A 20,026-nucleotide genomic window follows, 5' to 3' on the forward strand; every position below is an offset into this window, starting at 1 on the left:
GGGTTGCCATGCCCTCCTCCAGGGGATCTTCCTGACCCAGGAATCAAACTCGTATCTCTTATTTCTCCTGCATTGGTAGACAGGTTCTTTACCACTAGCGCCACCTGGGAAGCCCAAACCCCCAGCTTCTCATTTTTTAATTGAAGTGTAGTTGGTTTACAATCTTGTATTAGTATCTGGTGCACAGCAAAGCGATTCAGTTATACATATATATACATATTCTTTTTTATATACTTTTTCATTATGGCTTATTACAAGATATTGAATCTAGTTCCCTGTGTCATACAGCAAGACTTTATTGTTTACCTATTTTAGATATAGTCCTGTGGATCTGTTAGTCCCAAACTCCTAGTTTACCCCACCCCTTTCCCCTTTGGTAATCATAAATTTGTTTCCTATATCTGTGAGTCTATTTCTGTTTCATAAATAAGGTCATTTGTGCCATATATAGATTCCATATATAAGCAACATCACCTGATATTTTTCTTTGTCTGACTTCCTTTTCACTTATTCTGATGATCTCTGGGTCCATCCATGTTGCTATGGCATTGTTTCATTCTTTTTTATGACCGAGTAGTATTCCATTGTATGTATGTCCCCACAGCTTCTTCATCCATTCATCTGTCGATGGACACGTGTTGCTTTTATGTCCTGGCCATTGTGAATAGTGCCGCTATGAACGCTGGGGTGCACGCATCTTTTCAGATACATGAGTGCCATGGGCCGCTTGGTGAGAAAGTGAACCGCCTTTCAATTCTCTTCCATGCCTGGTTGAGTCAGGCAGAAGACCTCAGTGAGGTGCCAGCCTGTTCCCTAACTTCTCAACAATGACTCCTGCTGTCTGTAGCCAAAAGCCTTCCGTGGTGGCCAGAATCAGGCAGAATTTGACAATGACAACAGCCAACATTGATCACGTTTCAGCGTTCAGGATTTTGGGTTACGTATGTGTGTGCCCAGTTGCTTCAGTCGTATCCAACTCTTTGAGACCCTATGGATCTTAGCCTGTCAGGCTCCTCTGCCCACAGGGATTCTCCAGGCAAGAATACTGGAGTGGGTTGCCGTGCCCTCCTCCCGGGGATCTTCCTGGCCCAGGGATTGAACCGTCGTCTCCTGCGCCTACTGCATTGAAGGCAATTTCTTTACCTACTGAGCCATCCGTGAAGCCCAATAAGATGCTTAAGTACCCTCCAGCAGGTCTAAGACAGAGCCCCATAAACAACACAATGAAACTTCCAACTCAAACTATGAACAGTCCCACCCAGCAGGACAAACAAAGCCACAAATAACTTCACATCAGCTCAGATAGGAGTTTCCTGCCAAGGGAGTCTTGGCACCCAATTTACTAAAAATAAAATTGTTTTTTCAAGCGTTTTTTGGGATTTTGGAATTGCAGGAAAAGGGCACGAACTCTGTGCTATGACTACAACTCCTTTCACAGAAACATGGGGCACAGAGAGGTCCAGGAACCTGCCCGAGGTAACACAGCAGGAAGTATCAGAAACGGGAAGTAAGCTTGGACCATGCAGCCCCAGAGCCAAGGCTGCTTCACAGCAGGATGGAGTAAGTCCATGGATCCACGGGACTTGGGACCTACTGAGGAAGCTAAAGCCAAGGATGGTGGACATTCTCTCTCTTGCTTCCCAGATTCCTCTCAGAGCATCATCTCAAATATACAAGCTGGCAGAACATTGCCCTTGCTATGCTGGCAGCTCTGGAGGCAGGGAAGAGGAGGATGGCAGGAAGGAAAGGGAAGAAAATGAGGAGAGAAGAAGTGAACTCTGGAGATGGTTCTGGTGGACACGTTACCAGCAGTCAAATGTCAGGAGGATGGCAGGAAGGAAAGGGAAGAAAATGAGGAGAGAAGTGGTGAACTCCGGAGATGGTTCTGGTGGACACGTTACCAGCAGTCAAATGTCAGAGGGAAAGAGCAAAACCCAGAAGAAATGTGCAAGTTAATCTGCAATTAAGTCATCCTGGTCATGATTTGGGGAGATGCCATGAGCATGACTTTGACAGTGTCACCCAAGGATCGCTGACTTCAGTGAGGACGTGGGAAGAACCACCTAAGGAGGGACACCTCAAAGTCCAGGCAGAGCTCAGGGGCCAAAGCTGTCATCGGCTACTTTGCAAAGAAAACAGGGAAAGACAGTAGTTCAATCACACCTAGACAGCGCGCGGCGTACAGTCACATCATACTTAAATAACCGAAGGTGTTTACCAGAAAGATGATCCCTTTAATGCCCTGGTCTAAGTACGTCTCCCACTAGTTACTGGGCACCCATCAGTGCCAGAACCATCACGAGGGGGCTGCATGAAAAAACCAGCATGACTGCCACCCTGGGGGGCATCCAGCCTGGGGTGGGGGTGGGGAAGTGAGGCTGTGGACAATAAAAGCAAGTGCGCATGTCTGAACTGTGCAGAGGGTTATGGAGGAAAAATACAGGGTAGGGGGATAGACAATATGGGGTGGGGATGAGGTGATAAGTTGGGGGCACCAAAAGCCTCTCAAGAAGGAGACAGTTTAGTTGAAGGGGAAGGATGCTCCTGGGGGCCTGGATGTGGGTGGAACCGGCGGGAGCAAGGGGCAGGGAGATCAGAGCAGGAGAGTGAGGGGGCTGACGGGGGCCTGGGGAACTGAGACGGGAGCTGCATTTTCTCTGCAACCACAGGAAGTCACCCAGGGCTTTTCTACTGGAATGGATGGACAGGATCTGAGTTGTTTGTTTGTTTTTTAATTTGTTTTTTTAAAGATTTATGTGTATGTTTTGGCTATTGTGGGTCTTCCTTGCTGCACACTGGCTTTCTCCAGTTGCAAGGAGTGGGGGCTACTCTTTAGTTGTGGTCCGCAGGCTTCTCATTGTGGTGGCTTCTCTTGTCACGAAGCACAGACTCTAGGCGTGCTGGCTTCAGTAGTTGTGGCCCACGGGCTTAGTTGCTCTGTGGCATGTAGGATATTCCCACACCAGGGATGGAACCTGTGTCCCCTGCATTGGAAGGCAGACTCTTAACCACTGGACCACCTCGAAAGTCCCAAGATCTGCATTGTATAAAGGTCCCTTTGGTGGCCAGGAGGAGAGTGCATAGGTGGAATGGCGGAGGCTGTTATAACCATCCAGACAAGACCCAGTCATGCCTCTGAAGAGTCCCGGTTGAGCAGTATTCTGGGGACAGAGTGCCCGAGAGACAGACAGAAGCAGCACAGATACAGAGGTGCGGGGCTCCTGATGTGTGCTCACTGCCTCACTTGCTGCAGACAAAGGTGGAAGCCCCTGGGAAGGGGGCTTGAGTCGGCTGCCAGGGTCCCCCTTCCTTCTCCTATAGGATCACCCCTCGTGCCTGCAGTCCCCAAAGATCCTAAACAGGCCATCTGGCTGAATTCTGCAAGTGCTAAGAAGTCACCGGCATCTCTTTGCTCTGAACTCCAGGATCAACTTCAAAGGCACCTACAGGGCTGATTGCTAGAGCAAGCTGTGCACCACATTTGCTGTCCCGATATCTAGTCATTAGAAGAGTCCACCAGGCCCCTGGTAAGAGGAGCTCACAGAGTGGCGGGCAGAGAATTGGCTGGCAGCTCTGGGGACAGATGGGCTGCCCTGATAGCTCAGTTGGTAAAGAATCCACCTGCAATGCAGGAGACCCCGGTTTGATTCCTGGGTGGGGAAGATCCACTGAAGAAAGGATAGGCTACCCATTCCAGTATTCTTGGGCTTCCCTTGTGGCTGAGCTGGTAAAGAATCTGCCTGCAAAGCGGAAGACTTGGGTTTGATCCCTGGGTTGGGAAGATCCCCTGGAGAAGGGAAAGGCTACACACTCCAGTATCCTGGCCTGGAGAATTGCATGGACTGTATAGTCCAAGGGGTCGCAAAGAGTTGGACAAGACTGAGCGACTTACTTCACTCACTGGGGACAGAGGGTCCCTTCAGTGTGGTCAGGCCAGGTCACAAAGGCCACTCTCCTAACTGCAAGCCCCCTAACTACAATGACGTTTTTTTAATACTTATTTATTTGGCTGTGCTAGTCTTAGTTGTGGCACACTGGATCTTTAGTTCTGACATGCAAACTCTTAGTTGCAGCATGTGGGATCTAGTTCCTTGACCAGGGACTGAACCCCTACATTGGGAGCATGGAGTCTTAGCCACCAGACCACCAGAGAACTCCCCAGTTACTTGTTTTTAAAAAAGAAAAAATCTAATTCTATTGCATGTTGCATAGATTGCAAAACAGTTATTCCTCTTAAAGTATGTTGAATGTGTATTGTTTACACACGGACACATATTCTGCATCATGGTGACTAGGGATGGTCAAAGGCTTGAAATTGAATATATTAATATTTAATGAAGTAACTAAAAACTCTCACTTTCAAAAAACAAAGCCCCCAAACTATAATGTACTTGCTCACAAGCAGAGAGGACCTGCACAGCGGGTGGGTCCCAGAAGCCCACATGTAGCCTGTGAGAAGCAGGCCACCGGCAGAGGTCAGGCCAGAAGGCCAAGTCCGAGATGCTTTCTCCTGCCCTGGAAAGGCAAATGAAGACTCTACAGTTGGGGGGGGGGGAAAAACTGTCCCATATTCCTCCTATTTTAGGGGAATGTCAGACTTTGCCTGATGGCCTGAAGCAAGACCCTGGACCAGAACCAGGAAGGGCCCTGCGCTCCATCCCTGATCCACTGCGTGGCCTGGCCTGGCCTTTCCTGAGCATTGAGCCCCACCTGGTGGCTCTGCGCTCGTCTTCACCTGGCCAAGCCTGGCTCTGTGCAGCATCACTCAGTGCTGTGCCCACCTGGGGCATCCCTTGCCATCTGTGTCTTTCTGATCCCACAGACCAGCCACAGGCAAAGAAGCCAAAGAAGACTGGGACTTAGAAAGACGTCCGCTTTCCCCAGGGACTTGGACAAAATCATGAGCAGAATCCTTTTAGAGGACGGTCCTATGGAAAAGTGTCCCTTCTCTCCCCAGACGAGAGAAGGGGAGGGAGGGAGAGAGTTGGAGAGGGAGGCAGAGACTGAAAGAGAGACACAGACGTGTGGCAGGGAGGCTGAGACACAGATAGAGGGAGAGAGACAGAAACAGAGGCAAAGTCAAAAACAGACAGCGATAAAGGAGAGACAGAGAGACACAGAGAGCAGGAGAGACCCACACAGACACAGAGTGGAGGCGGATCCAGAGACACAGACCCAGACACAGAGAGAGAGAGAGACACAGACAGAAGAGGGAGAGTCAGAGAGTGAGAGACAGAGACAAAGGCAGAGACAAGGACATACAGAGACAGAAGGAGAAACAGAGACAGAGAAAGGAGAGACAGAGGGAGTGCAAGACAAAGAGAGACATGGAAGCAGAGGAGAGACAGAGACAGAGGGAGAGGTGGCCACAGGAGGAATCCTGTGCAAAGGCTCTCAGCAACGGCTGAGCAGACTCTGCCATCAGGCTGCGGGTTCGAGTCCCCGCCCCACCACCTCCAGCCTGTGTGGGGTACTCGTGAGAAATAATAAGAGAAATGGGCACAGTTCCTCCAAGGGCACCCAGCACCCAGAGGAGGTCAGGCAGGGACCACCTGCCCCATCACTCACTCCCTCTCCTGAGAGCAGTTCCACCAGGCACGCAGCCCCACCACCCACTCTGCGCTCTGGAAGTGTGGCCAGTGCGGGCCGAGGAACCGCATTTTTAATTATTCACTTGAGTGGACTTAAATTTAAATTTTAAAACTGGTGCTGGAGTCAGGTATTGCAAAGCTTTTCAAGTGTATTTGGAACAGCCTGCATACGCGCATCTACTTTCCCAACTGCAAACGATATGGAGTCTCAATGCAAACCAAGTAGTTCAATACAAATTTAATCTCCAGATGGAGATGAGCTGGTGTGTAAAATACACACAAGATTTCAGAGACTTAAAAAAAAAAAAAAAGAATGTAAAGATCTCATTAAACAGTATTCATACCGGGTTTCCCTAGTGGTCGAGTGGTTGGGAGTCCACTGGCCAATGCAGGGACATGGGTTTGATCCCTCGTCCAGGAAGATCCCACATGGTGCAGAGCAACTAAGCTTGTGCGCCACAACTGCTGAAGCCCACATGCCTAGAGCCGGTGCTCTGCAACAAGAGAAGCCACTGCAATGAGAAGCCTGCTCACTGCAACAAAGAGAAGCCCCCGTTCACTGAAACTAGAGAAAGTTCAGACGCAACAACGAAGAACCAGAGCAACCATAAATAAATCTTTTAAAAAAATATTTATATCGATTACATGTTGAGAGGATGCAAGTTTGGCTAGATGGAGCTAAATAAAACATATTGTATTATTGATATGAATTTCATCTGTTTCTTTTTATTTTCTTTGAACCTGGCTATTAGGAAATTGTAACTCCTACACGTGGTTGGACTCACCCTGGTCCCGGGACCAGGCCATGCACCTGATCCCAGATTTTCAAGCAGACAGTCATTTTGTTCAAGGTGCAAAGCTGTCATCTCAGCATAATTATCAATAGCACCCTCTTTGAGACTTCACTGGCAGTCCAGTGATTAAGACTCTGCACTTCCAATACATGGGACATGGATTTAATCCCTGGTCAGGGAAATAAGACCCCACATGCTGCAAAGTGTGGCCAAAAGTTTAAACACAAATAATAACACCACTTTCACTCTCAAAGATATCCTGGTTTTGCACAATGAACAATATGGTCACCCTAAAGGGCAAATCCATATAAATAAATGTTATATTGACTTGGGATTTAGTTCGCCCTGGCCTTTGACTGTATGGATCATGACAAACTCTGGAAAATTTTTAAAGAGATGGGAATACCAGACCACCTGACCTGCTTATTGAGAAATCTATATGCAGGTCAGGAAGCAACAGTTAGAACTGGACATGGAACAGACTAGTTCCAAATAGGGAAAGGAGTACATCAAGGCTATATATTGTCACCCCCCTTATTTAACTTACATGCAGAGTACATCATGAGAAACTCTGGGCTGGATGAAGTACAAGCTGGAATCAAGACTGCCGGGAGAAATATCAATAACCTCAGATATGCAGATGACACCACCCTTATGGCAGAAAGCAAGGAAGAACTAAAGAGCCTCTTGATGAAAGTGAAAAGAGGAAAGTGAAAAAGTTGGCTTCAAACTCAACATTCAGAAAACTAAGATCATGGCATCTGGTCCCATCACTTGATGGCAAATAGATGGGGAAACAGTGACAGACTTTATTTTTGGGGGGCTCCAAAATCACCGCAGATGGTGATTGCAGCCATGAAATTAAAAGACGCTTGCTCCTTGGAAGAAAAGCTATGACCAGCCTAGACAGCATATTAAAAAGCAGAGACATTACTTTGCCAACAAAGGTTCATCTTGTCAAAGCTATGGTTTTTCCAGTAGTCATGTATGGATGTGAGAGTTGGACTATAAAGAAAGCTGAGTGCTGAAGAATTGATGTTTTTGAACTGTGTTGTTGGAGAAGACTTTTGAGAGTCCCTTGGACTGCAAGGAGATCAAACCAGTCCATCCTAAAGGAAATAAGTCCTGAATATTCACTGGAAGGACTGATGCTGAAGCTGAAATCCTAATACTTTGGCCACCTATGCGAAGAGCTGACTCATTTGAAAAGACTCTGATGCTGAGAAAGATTGAAGGTGGGAGGAAAAGGGGACGACAGAGGATGAGATGGTTGGATGGCATCACCGACTCAGTGGATATGAGTTTGAGTAAATTCCTGGAGCTGGCGATGGACAGGGTGGCCTGGCGTGCTGCAGTCTGTGGGGTCGCAAAGAGTCGGACACGACTGAGCGACTGAACTGAACTGAACTGAGTTTGCCCTGAGCTTCCTTTGGGCTTCAGTGGAAATCCGATCAACAGTGAACATTCATCTGTGCTTTTACATTTTGAAGGGACTGGTTGGGGGCTTATACATCATGTGTTAGTGCTAAGTTCACTCAGTCGTGTCTGACTCTTTTCGACCCCGTGGGCTCTAGCCCTCCAGGCTCCTCTGTCCATGGGATTTTTCCAGGCGAGAACACTGGAGTGGGTTGCCGTGCCATCCTCCAGGGGATCTTCCCGACCCAGGGATCGAACCCACACCTCTTATGTCTCCTACATTGGCAGGCAGGTTCTTTACCACCAGCGCCACTTATTTAATATCCAAGAATCCTAAATGTTTGACTAAAAAGTTAAAAATTTGCTTTACAAATATCATATATTGATGCATATATATGGAATCTAGAAAGATGGTACTGATGAGCCTATTCACAGGGCAGCAATGGAGATGCAGACATAGAGAACAGGCTTGTGGACAAGGTGGGGGAGAGGAAGGAGAGGGTGAGATGAATGGAGAGAATGGCAAACCAATATTGTAAAGCAATCATCAATCGAAAATAGATAAATAGAATTAAAAAGTTAAACACTTGTTTTGAATAAAAAGAGAAATGATATTTTGCATGACGCTGGCCAGATCTCACAAGGAGAACGTCTCGCTGTATTGAACCTAATTCCAGAGCTCTGCAGACTATATAGCTCCCAGGGGGCAGCCAATGACATCACCCAGCGGTCAGCACCGTGAATATGATTAACTCTGTATCCACACAGCTCTCCTCTGAGACCAAGGACGGAATTCAACCCCACGTGCTTTCTGCTGTTCCCCAAAGACCAACATCATTATCTCCATCTTAAGGATCAAGGACTGAGTGCAGGAAGAAGAAATGTGTCCAGGATCACTCATATTTCGAGTGGAAAACTCAAGTTCCAAACACAGCCTGAAGGAGGCTGCTATGTCTCCGACATGCCTCACTTCTTCCAAACCTGAAACTTTGGATTGACTATCAAAGTTTGAAAATCAAACAGTCTTAGTAAAAGTGCATGACGAACACAAAGAAGAGAGGCCGGAACAAAATACATACATGATAAATGTTAGCTGTCATCATCATTATTACAAAAGTTATGATTTTCTTTACAGTTGCCTAAAAAACAAACAGAACCTCCCAGCAAAATTAGTTTGGACCACACTTCAAAAGTCTGTCCTTGAGAAAGAATATAGATTCACAGTTTCTACTAAATGTCAAATGGATTTTAATTCTGAAGCTATAAAATGGTGCCATAAAATAGCTCAGCTCTTTTCTTCCTAAAAAGAAAAAGAATGAGATTGTCGAGGTAACAACAACAAAAAAATCAATGTTTAGTAGGTTTGGAAAGCTTCATGTAAATTAAGGTTTTCCATGGTTGAGGTGTATAAAAACAGAGGTTATTTTGTTCCTACCACAGCTGAATATTTTTAATCATCATTTTGTTGAAAATCCAAAATATGAGTTTTTGCATTTTATATGTATGTATGTGGCTTTCCCAGGTGGCTCAGTGGTAAAGAGTCCGCTTGCCTGCCAATGCAGGAGACACAAGAGACGAGGGTTTGATCCCTGGGTCGGGAAGATCTCCTAGAGTAGGAAATAGCAGCCCACTTTAGTATTTTTGCCTGGAAAATCCCATGGACAGAGGAGCCTGGCAGGCTACAGTTCATGGGGTTGCAAAGAGTTGGACAGGACAGAGCAAATGCACATGTGTGTACGTATGTATGTATCTATGTATATATGTAACTATGTATCCATCTGTGTTTCTATGTATCTATCTATATTAACTTTATGAAGCTGACACCCTTGCATGGAAGTCCCTTCTTAATAAGTGAGACAGAGCTTCGAGGACATATTTGAATACACATTTGAAATAAATCTCACAAACACTGACAACCAGTCAGTGGTTAATTTCATCTGAGCTCCTGAACCGAGATGACAGCAACCGCAGCCACTGACTTGTGGAAAATGCACATTTGTTTTTAAAGCAACAGCTCCCACTCCATGCTAGGTCGAGTCTGATCATGACTATGAAACAAAGCCACGTGTGATATCTGTGTCTAGCACATGTTTCAAAATGTGATATTAAAAAGGAAAAAAAAAAAAAACACCACAGCCTCCTCCTGTTTGAAACATAGAGCGGTTCTATTTTTTTTTTTTTTTAACATCCTTTGTAAAAGTAACATTAAAGAGTTGGAATCAAAATAGGCCCAAGCCTTAACTTTGTCAGTGCTTCGGGGCTGTGTCTGATAACTCACAGGAAGCCGGTAACCAGCAGAAATAACTTGGATGTGTCAGTGACAGGATCGTTATTTGCAAATATTAAAAAGAATGTCTTACAAGGAACATGAAATGAAGTCAGGAGAGCCAAACTGTTCTTGTTCTAACACTGGACTTGATACACCCATTTGTAAGTGATGGCTATTCAGACACTTGCTGATAAAACTGCAGTGGTTTGAAATTGAGCTATAAAATAAATAGACAGTGTGTTTGGGAAGATAAAAATAAAATCTCTTTGCCCACGGGGAGACAATATCCTATGACCTCTGGCATGGCTGGTGCTGATGTGGAGAGATGCAGAACGTGGTAAAAAGCAATATGCTTTTGTCTAGAGAATCAGCAGGGAACCACTACACACTCTTCATTTCCTGGTATTGTTTTGGCTTTTAGGGGTTACTATTCAAAGGAAAGGGCTTCCCCGATGGCTCAGCTTCCCCAGTGGTTCAGTGGTAAAGAACCTGCCTGCAATGCAGGAGATGCAGTTTCGATCTCTGGGTTGGGAAGATCCGCTGGAGAAGGAAATGGCACCCTGCACCAGTATTCTTGCCTGGAGAATCCCATGGACAGAGGAGCCTGGCAGGCTACAGTCCATGGGGTCACAAAAGAGTCAGACATGACTTAGCAACTAAAAAATAACATGTGCACTGCGTGCATGCTAACTTGCTTCAGTTGTGTCCAACTCTTTTTGACCCCATGGACTGTAGTCTCCAGGCTCCTCTGTCCACGGGATTTTCCAGGCAAGAATACTGGAGTGGGTTGCCCCGCCCTCCTCAAACAACACTCAAAGGAAAGGGCTTCCACAGTGGCTCAGTGATAAAGAACCCGCCTGCAATGCAGGAAATGTGGGTTTGATCCCTGGATCTGGAAGTCTGCTGGAAGAGGAAATGGCAACCCACTCCAGTATTGTGGCCTGGAGAATTCCATGGACAGAAGATTCTGAAGGACTACAGTCCAAGGGGTCACAAAGCGTCAGACACAACTTACTGACTAAACAACAACAACACGAGCTATAGGGCATCAAGGGCTCTCCTTTTGCTGATAACGGTACCCAGAGCCTTGGGCTGAGTGCCGTACCCACGGCTCAGCCCTGTATATCATCAGCTGCTTTAACCTCTATGCGCTGTTAAAATTAGTTCCACTTGTCCCGAGGAGAAGATGGAGCTTGGAGACTCAGGTTAAGGCTACACGCCCTGCACAGGGTCCTGGGGATTTAAAGGCACATCCTTGGAACTTCAGACCTTGGGGCTGGAACCCCCTCACACATATCCTGGAAGGTCCTGGCACACACGTGTGCCCTGGATGGCACTGTGCCCATCATCTGTGCCCAACGTCAACTGCACTGGCCTTTATTTTAATTTCAGATGCACACATGTATCAGACACATACATGTATGAACACAACCATGCTGCCTCTTCTGTACATTGTTTTGAAGAACTGCAAGGGATCAGATATATGGCAGTCTTCTGAATACTGGGGGATATTCCAGAAGCATAGGATTATACCTGAAGAACACCTGCATCAGAAACCAGAAATCTATTTGGAAGTTTGGGGTTAGTAGATAAGAAGGCAATGGCACCCCACTCCAGTACTCTTGCTTGGAAAATCCCATGGGCGGAGGAGGCTGGTGGGCTGCAGTCCATGGGATTTCGAAGAGTCGGACACAACTGAGCGACTTCACTTTTTGAGAAGGAAATGGCAACCCACTCCAGTGTTCTTGCCTGGAGAATCCCAGGGACGGGGGAGCCTGGTGGGCTGCCGTCCATGGGGTCGCACAGAGTCGGGCACGACTGAAGCGACTTAGCAGCAGCAGCAGCAGGTGCAACCTACTATATATGGCATGGATAAATGACAAGATCCTACTGTAGAACACAGGGAACTATATTAAATATCCTGTGATAAACCATGATGGAAAAGAATATGAAAGAGAATGCATACATGTATATACATATATCACTGAATCACTGTCCTATACAGCAGAAACTAACACATTGTAAATCAACTATATTTCAATAAAATAAACTTTAAAAAAAGAAACTAGAAATTCAAGCATCTAAGAAGGAAAGTGACTTGCTCAAGGTCATGGTAATCAACACCAGCAGCATCAGAAATAGAACCCAGGTCTCATGTTTCTGGAAAGTCCCTAGGTTTCTTTTAGTGACATGTCCAAGAGGCTGCCCATGTGACCAAGTGACCCTGTGTTCCATATACTCTTCTACTGATTACAGTAGGTCCCCTACATGTAAACCTTCAAGTTGCTAGCTTTCAAAGATGCTAATTCGCATTCGCAAGTCCAATCATGTAGGGAGTGGCAACCCACTCCAGTATTCTTGCCTGGAAAACCACAAGGACAGGGGAGCCTGGTGGGCTACAGGGGTTGCAAGAGCGAGACAGGACTTAGCAACTAAACCACCACCACTGGCGCACGTTGTCACGTGCCTCCTCTACGAGTGGCTGTGCTTTTGTGTACTTTACTGCTCAGTACTGTATACAGTACAGGAGTACAGCATCTTTATTTCAAGTCCAGGATGCCCAGAAACAAGCCTGAGAGCAGCGGCGGAGAAAGGATGAAGAGAGACAAGAGGCAGAAGGAGTAACTGAAGAACTGAAGAGACTCATGATGCAGGAAATGGCCTGGGGGTTTTCTTTACTTGAGGAGGCACTGGTATGTTCTGAGGCACAGGGCCCTCATGTCGAATGGTACATGAAGCTTGCAGCAGACGTTCAGAAAGCAATCCAGTGCTACTGTGTCATCTATGATGAGAAAAAAAGAGCTACTACCCAGACATCACTGGATTGTTTTTTTAAGAGGGTCGATAGAATTAAATCCAGCAAGGAACCGGAACCTGAGCCATCAACATCAGGCGTGAGTGAAGTTGCAGCTTGCCCTCCGTCTCCTGTTGCTGACAATCCTTCAGCTCTGCCTTCTCCCACCTCCTCTCCCTCCTCTAGTCAGTTCACTCAGCGAGTGAACTCGTCTGTTCACTCACTGCCAGCCCCTGTATGTCAATTGTCTTACTGTATTTTTCAAGGTCCTGCACCGTAAGATTAAAAATGTTTTCTTAATTGTTTGCTTTTTATGTAGTATTTATATGAAAAGTATTATAACCCTATTGCAGTACAGTACTATATAGCCAATTGTGTTCGTTGGGTACCTAAGCTAATTTTGCTGGACTTACAAACAAACTGGACTTATGAATGTGCTCTCAGAATTGGGCTTGTTTGTCTGTAGGGGACTTACTGTGTAAAGGGAACACTGAGAGCTAATCACAAAGATGCAAATTACAGACTCTCTGAACCACAGGCGGATGAAAACGACTCAGACCAGGTGAATACAGAGAAATCGCTCTCCTTTACCTGAGGGTCTGAAAACAGCAATCCTGTAACTTCATGCTTCACCACCGCAGAGTTTCCGGGGATGTTCCTCGCCAACACTGGAACTTCCAAATCCATTGCCTGAAAGGATGTAAAGGGCAAAGGAGACAGGTGGGCGATCACTGTCAGAGTCTGTGTGGTGAGATGAGCCAATCTGTGACAGAATGACTCCTTAGTTTCACTGGAGCTCTGGCACCACCCAAAAAATCACCCCAAAACTTTGCCCAAAGTGGTTTCCCAACACAAATTCCGGATTTTCCAACTACACACTGAATCTTAATGACTGACTGTATTTGCAATTGTTGGCAAACTATATACTGTAATGGCCTATCTTACTGCAACATCACAAAGAAACCTTCTCTTTCTCCAATGTTCAGTTCACCCTTCTTCAATGGCAGCCTGGAGTACACTTTTTGAAAATATTTACCTATTTATTTGGCTGCACCGGGTTTTGGTTGCTGCTCGCAGGATCTCCATGGTGGCATGTGAACTCTTAGCTGTGGAATGTGGAATCTAGTTCCCCGACCATGGATCGAACCCCAGCCCCCTGTATTGGGAGCATGGAGACTTTGCCACTGGAGCAGCAGGGAAGTCCTTGGAGTATACAGTTTTAATTATCATCATTCTCACTTTCCTTGATGGGTAATTTTCTTTCAGCACCAGCCATATGATTGCCACCAGATCTGTACACATCCCTTTGGCATGGATACAGACGCAAGGAGGAATAAGATTTATCACCTGATTACCCACTAAACAACCTTTCCAGTCTCAAATGCCTGGGATCAGCCAGCATGGGGTTCCTCATGTTGATAAAAGTCTCCAAGTCATAAATTTCCCTTCTCATCTTATAGGGTAAAGATTGGGACCCTCCACTATCATTAGAATCAAAGCTATGGTTTTTCCAGTAGTCATGTATGGATGTGAGAGTTGGACCATAAAGAAAGCTGAGCGACAAAGAACTGATGCTTTTGAACCTGTGGTGTTGGAGAAGACTTTTGAAAGTCCCTTGGACTGCAAGGGGATCAAACCAATCAATCCTAAAGGAAATCAACCCAGAATATTCCTTGGAAGGACTGATGCTGAAGCTCCAATACTCTGGCTACCTGATGCAAAGAGCCAACTCATTGGAAAAGATCCTGATGCTGGGAAAGATTGAGGGCAGGAGGGAAAGAGAGAGGCAGAGGATGAGATGGTTGGATGGCATCACTGACTCAACACATGAGTTTGAGCAAACTCCAGGGGATAGTGAAGAACAGGGAAACCTGGCATGTGCAGTACATGGGGTCAAAAAGAGTTGGACACAACTTAGCAACTGAACAACAACAACTCTCATTACACTTGGGAACAAGAAAACTCAGCAGCATGGGCAGAAAGTAACTCCGCATCTCAGCGTTAGGGTCACAGCCCCCTTATGAGCCCACTATTTGGGCCTTGGGTTCCGACCTCCAGTGAGTACCATCTGGCATTTTGGAAAAGACCACAGTCCAAGAATCACAAAACTGTGGTCTTGCCCTGGTGGGAGCTTTGCTCTCGACTGACACGGCAGGTTTCAAATCCATTCCTCATCACCATCATTTTGGGGAGACAAAGTTCATCTTAAACAGCAAGGATTTACTGTATAGCATAAGCAACTGTATATTCAATATCTTATAATAACCTATAATAGAAAAGAATTGGGAAAAAAGAATATAGATGCATACATATAACAGGATCACTTTGCTGTACAGCTGAAACTAATATTATATTGTAAATCAACTATACTTCAATAAAAGAGAAAGAAAAAAAAAACATGTCATTTAAAAAGCATATGGAAATGCTATTTTCATTCAGCCAAGATGTGACATTAAGGATGGTTGATTCTCAAGTCAGTTTCTTTAGGTGTAAAGTTACCTCTTCAAAAAGGCAAAGTCTGAGAACATGACTGTGCTGTGACGCTGGTCCTGATGCACATGGTGCCTGGGAATGTCTTGGGGAGATGGTGTTTGGAGATGAGCGAGCTTACCCTCTGAACCCTTCAGGTCATGATCTGGGAAAGGGGGAGTGTTGGGGAGGGGCACTTGGAGCAGAAATCAGCTCAAATCTGGTGCCTGGGGCCCCATTTAGGGACTAAGAAGAGAAAACATCAGAGCTCAAGAGGTACCAAACACTTACTCAGGTTTGCAGTCACTGGATTTCTCTTGCCCACCATGAGCTCTTCAAGCATCCAGCAAGTGGGTGGAAGCTTCACATTTGAACTTTTAAAAAAGCTTCGTTGGGGCGTCCCCTGGTGGTCCAGTGGTTAAGACTCTACCTCCCACTGCAGGCGGTGTGGGTTTAATCCCCAGTTGGGGAATTACGATTCTACATGCCGGGCGTTGTGGCCAAACAATGAACAAATAAAAATAAATTTAAAAGCTTTGTCTCTGGTGCACCATCCTCAGCCGGGCTGATAAGGGTTTTCAGAGACATGACCCCCCAGTCTACGTTGCAGAACAGTCTTTAGAAACACAGCCACCAGGGCTCTGTATCAACACAGTAAGTGAGTTTTTGAAGGGTGCCTTATATAGGTGTCTATATTGGGCTTCCCAGGTAGCTCAGTGGTAAAGAATCAGCCTGCCAATGCAGGAGACATGGGTTCTATTCCTGGGTCGGGAAGATCCTCTGGAGGAGGAAATGCAACCCTCACCAGTATTCTTGCCTGGGAAATCCCATGGACAGGAGAGCCTGGTGGGTGACAGTTCACGTTTAAAAGAAATGTGTCTTATCATATGGGATTTTTACATGCCTCTCAAACAAAACAAGGGCTTCCCAGGTGGCACTGCTGCTGCTGCTGCTGCTAAGTCGCTTCAGTCATATCCGACTCTGTGCGACCCCATAGACGGCAGCCCACCAGGCTCCTCCGTCCCTGGGATTCTCCAGGCAAGAACACTGGAGTGGGTTGCCATTTCCTTCTCCAATGGATGAAAGTGAAAAGTGAAAGTGAAGTCACTCAGTCCTGTCTGACTCTGCGATCCTATGGACCATAGCCCACCAAGCCCCTCCATCCATGGGATTTTCCAGGCAAGAGTACTGGAGTGGGTTGCCATTGCCTTCTCCAGGTGGCACTTCTCCCAGGTGGCACTAGTGGTTAAGAACCCACCAGCCAATGGAGAATACGTAAGAGAACTGGGCTTGATCCTCGTATTGGGAAGAATCCCTGGAGGAGGTTATGGCAATCCACTCCAGAATTCTTGCCTAAAGAATCCCATTGACAGGGGAGGCTGGCGGGCCACAGTCCACAAGGTGGAAAAGAGTGGGACACAACTGAAGCGACTTAGCATGTACCCATGCATAATAAAACAATGCTAATTCTGAAAGGTCAAAAGATCCCCTCCCTCCAAAGTGAGATGCACTTATTCTGTGATTAACCATTTTGGATCTTTGAATTGATTTTAATGAAATCCACCCTCCATGGCTCCTCTAAAATCAGTTTCATTCAAAACCTTCATCCCAAAGGTTATTTTGGAGTTTTCAAAAGGAACACAGTGTCGGCATCTGAAAGCAGATGGAATTACTCAGAGCTGCCTTTCCTTTGAAGTAAATGAGATCTGACAGCAATTCATCTGCAATGAAATGCTGTATGTGCTGGCTACAAAATCATTCCCCAAATCCACTTTACCTTTTCTTAAGAAGGTGGGGGAGAGGAAATGTGTATTTACATACAAAGGAGCAATTCACCAAGGCTTGAGGACTGGTACTCTTAAGAATGTACATTTTTAAAGCTAATATGAAGAGTACAATGTACTGCTCCAGTGATTCTAGTTGAAAGCTGATTTTAAACCACAATGGAGATTAATGCTAATCATTAAGCTCAGATTGAGATATTGAGGCATTCAACATCTAGATGAAGAAGAACATGTCACAAATCCAGGCTCTGTGCTCTAAAAGCTTCCGAACACGAGAATTACAGGCGTCAGTATATAGCTTCTATCCCAGCCCACAGTATTTTATTTTTTTATGTTTGCTTTTTTAAATGATGCCACATTTGCAGAAAATATTAGGCATACAACATCAGTCATTTCTTAAGTTTACGGAGCATCATTTTTTTTTCCTGCTTTAATTATTTACCATGACCTCTGAAACATCAATATTCACAAATTGTACCTTTGGTCAGTAAATTCAACTAGTGTCCAAAGGAATAAATGGATGTTACAAACAACTTATGATACAATAATAGCATTGCTCTAATTAAGTAGACCCTGAAGTGAAAAACTAGGGTTATGAGAGTGTGGATGTGAAATGTGATTCAAAGACTTGGAGGACCAATGGCCAAACATTTCCTTTTCTGCAGGAGGTAGAAATAGATTCAAGGGATTCAAGGGATTAGATTCAAAGCGAATAGATTCAAGGGATTAGATCTGACAGAGTGCCTAAAGAACTATGACGGAGGTTCATGACATTGTACAGGAGGCAGTAATCAAGACCATCCCCAAGAAAAAGAAATGCAAAAAGACAAAACGGTTGTCTAAGGAGGCCTTACAAATAGCTGAGAAAAGCAGAGAAGCAAAAGGCAAAGGAGAAAAGGAAAGATATACCCATTTGAATGCAGGGTTCCAAAGAATAGCAAGGAGAGATAAGAAAGCCTTTCTCAGTGATCAGTGCAAAGAAATAGAGGAAAACAACAGAATGGGAAAGACTAGAGTTACCAAGGGAACATTTCATGCAAAGATGGGCTCGATAAAGGACAGAAATGGTATGGATCTAATAGAAGCAGAAGATATTAAGAAGAGGTGGCAAGAATACACAGAAGAACTGTACAAAAAAGATCTTCATGACTCAGATAACCACGATGGTGTGATCACTCACCTAGATCCAGACATCCTGGAATGTGAAGTCAAGTGGGCCTTAGGAAGCATTACTACGAACAAAGCTAGTGGAGGTGGTGGAAGTCCAGTTGAGCTATTTCAAATCCTAAAAGATGATGCTAGGAAAGTGTTGCACTCAATATGCCAGCAAATTTGGAAAACTCAGCAGTGGCCACAGGACTGGAAAACATCAGTTTTTATTCCAATCCCAAAGAAAGGCGAGAATGTTCAAACTACTGCACAATTGCACTCATCTCACATGCTAGCAAAGTGATGTCAAAATTCTCCAAATCAGGCTTCAACAGTACATGAATTGTGAATTTCCAGATGTTCAAACTGGATTTACAAAAGGCAGAGGAAACAGAGATCAAATTGCCAACATCCGTTGGATCATCGAAAAAGCAAGAGAGTGCCAGAAAAATATCTACTTCTGCTTCATTGACTATGCCAAAGCCGTTGACTGTGTGGATCACAACAAACTGGAAAATTCTTCAAAAGATGGGAATACCAGACCACCCTACCTACCTCCTGAGAAATCTGTATGCAGGTCAAGAAGCAACAGTTAGAACTGGACATAGAACAACAGACTGGTTCCAAATCGGGAAAGGAGTAAGTCAAAGCTGTATATTGTCACCCTGTTTATTTAACTTATATGCAGAGTACATCATTTGAAATGCTGGACTGGATGAAGCACAAGCTGGAATCAAGATTGCCAGGAGAAATATCAGTAACCTCAGATATGCAGATGACACCACCCTTATGGCAGAAAGTGAAGAACTAAAGAGCCTCTTGATGAAAGTGAAAGAGGAGAGTGAAAAAGTTGGGTTCAAACTCAACATTCAGAAAACTAAGATCATGGCATCTGGTCCCATCACTTCATGGCAAACAGATAAGGAAACAGTGAGAGACTTTATTTTTTGGGCTCCAAAATCACTGCAGATGGTGACTGCAGCCATGAAATTAAAAGACGCTTACTCCTTAGAAGAAGAAATTTTTAACCAACCTAGACAGCACATTAAAAAGCAGAGACATCACTTTGCCAACAAAGGTCCATCTGGTCAAAACTATGGTTTTACCAGTAGTCATGTATGGATGTGAGAGTTGGACTATAAAGAAAGCTGAGTGCTGAAGAATTGATAACTTTTGAACCGTGGTGTTGGAGGAGACAGACTCTTGAGAGTCCCTTGGACTGCAAGGAGATCAAACCAGTCCATCCTAAAGGAAATCAGTCCTAAATATTCATTGGAAGGCCTAATGCTGAAGCTGAAACTCCAATACTTTGGCCACCTGATGGGACGAACTGACTCACTCATACCAGGGAAAAGACCCTGATGCTGGGAATGATTGAAGGCAGGAGGAGAAGGGGGTGACAGAGGATGAGGTGGTTGGATGGCATCACCGACTCATGGGCATGAGTTTGAGTAAACTCTGGGAGTTGGTGATGGACAGGGAGGCCTGGCTTGCTGTATTGCAAGGGGTCACAAAGAGTTGGACACGACTGAGCGACTGAACTGAACTGAACTGAACTGAACATGGGGTTTTATCAAGTGCTAATCCATAGGACTTCTGCGGCATCCATTGTCTGCAAGTCATGTGTAAAGAACTATAGGAAATTCCATACATTTGATGGCTTGTGATTTAGGGATATGAAGACAACTCAGCACCAAAAGCTGGTTATGACAGGACAGATGGCATCTCTTCTTTACTAATACCACCCTTAAAGGAACCCA

General features: G+C 45.3%; 1 protein-coding gene across 2 annotated transcripts in view; it reads right to left on the minus strand.

The window, feature by feature from the left end:
• Positions 1 to 20,026, minus strand: part of GLT1D1 (glycosyltransferase 1 domain containing 1) — a 118,945-nt gene that overhangs the window by 10,350 nt on the left and 88,569 nt on the right. For both annotated transcript variants that reach the window (XM_086345968.1, XM_086345967.1), the window contains one exon: positions 13,456 to 13,554. In XM_086345968.1, coding sequence (XP_086202094.1) covers positions 13,456 to 13,554 — 99 coding nt within the window. The remainder of the gene's footprint in view (positions 1 to 13,455; positions 13,555 to 20,026) is intronic.

This window comes from Bos grunniens, chromosome 17 (genome assembly GCF_055505025.1).
Source record: "Bos grunniens cultivar Pamir isolate PY7600 chromosome 17, Bosgru_T2T1.0, whole genome shotgun sequence".
NCBI lineage: Eukaryota > Metazoa > Chordata > Mammalia > Artiodactyla > Bovidae > Bos > Bos grunniens.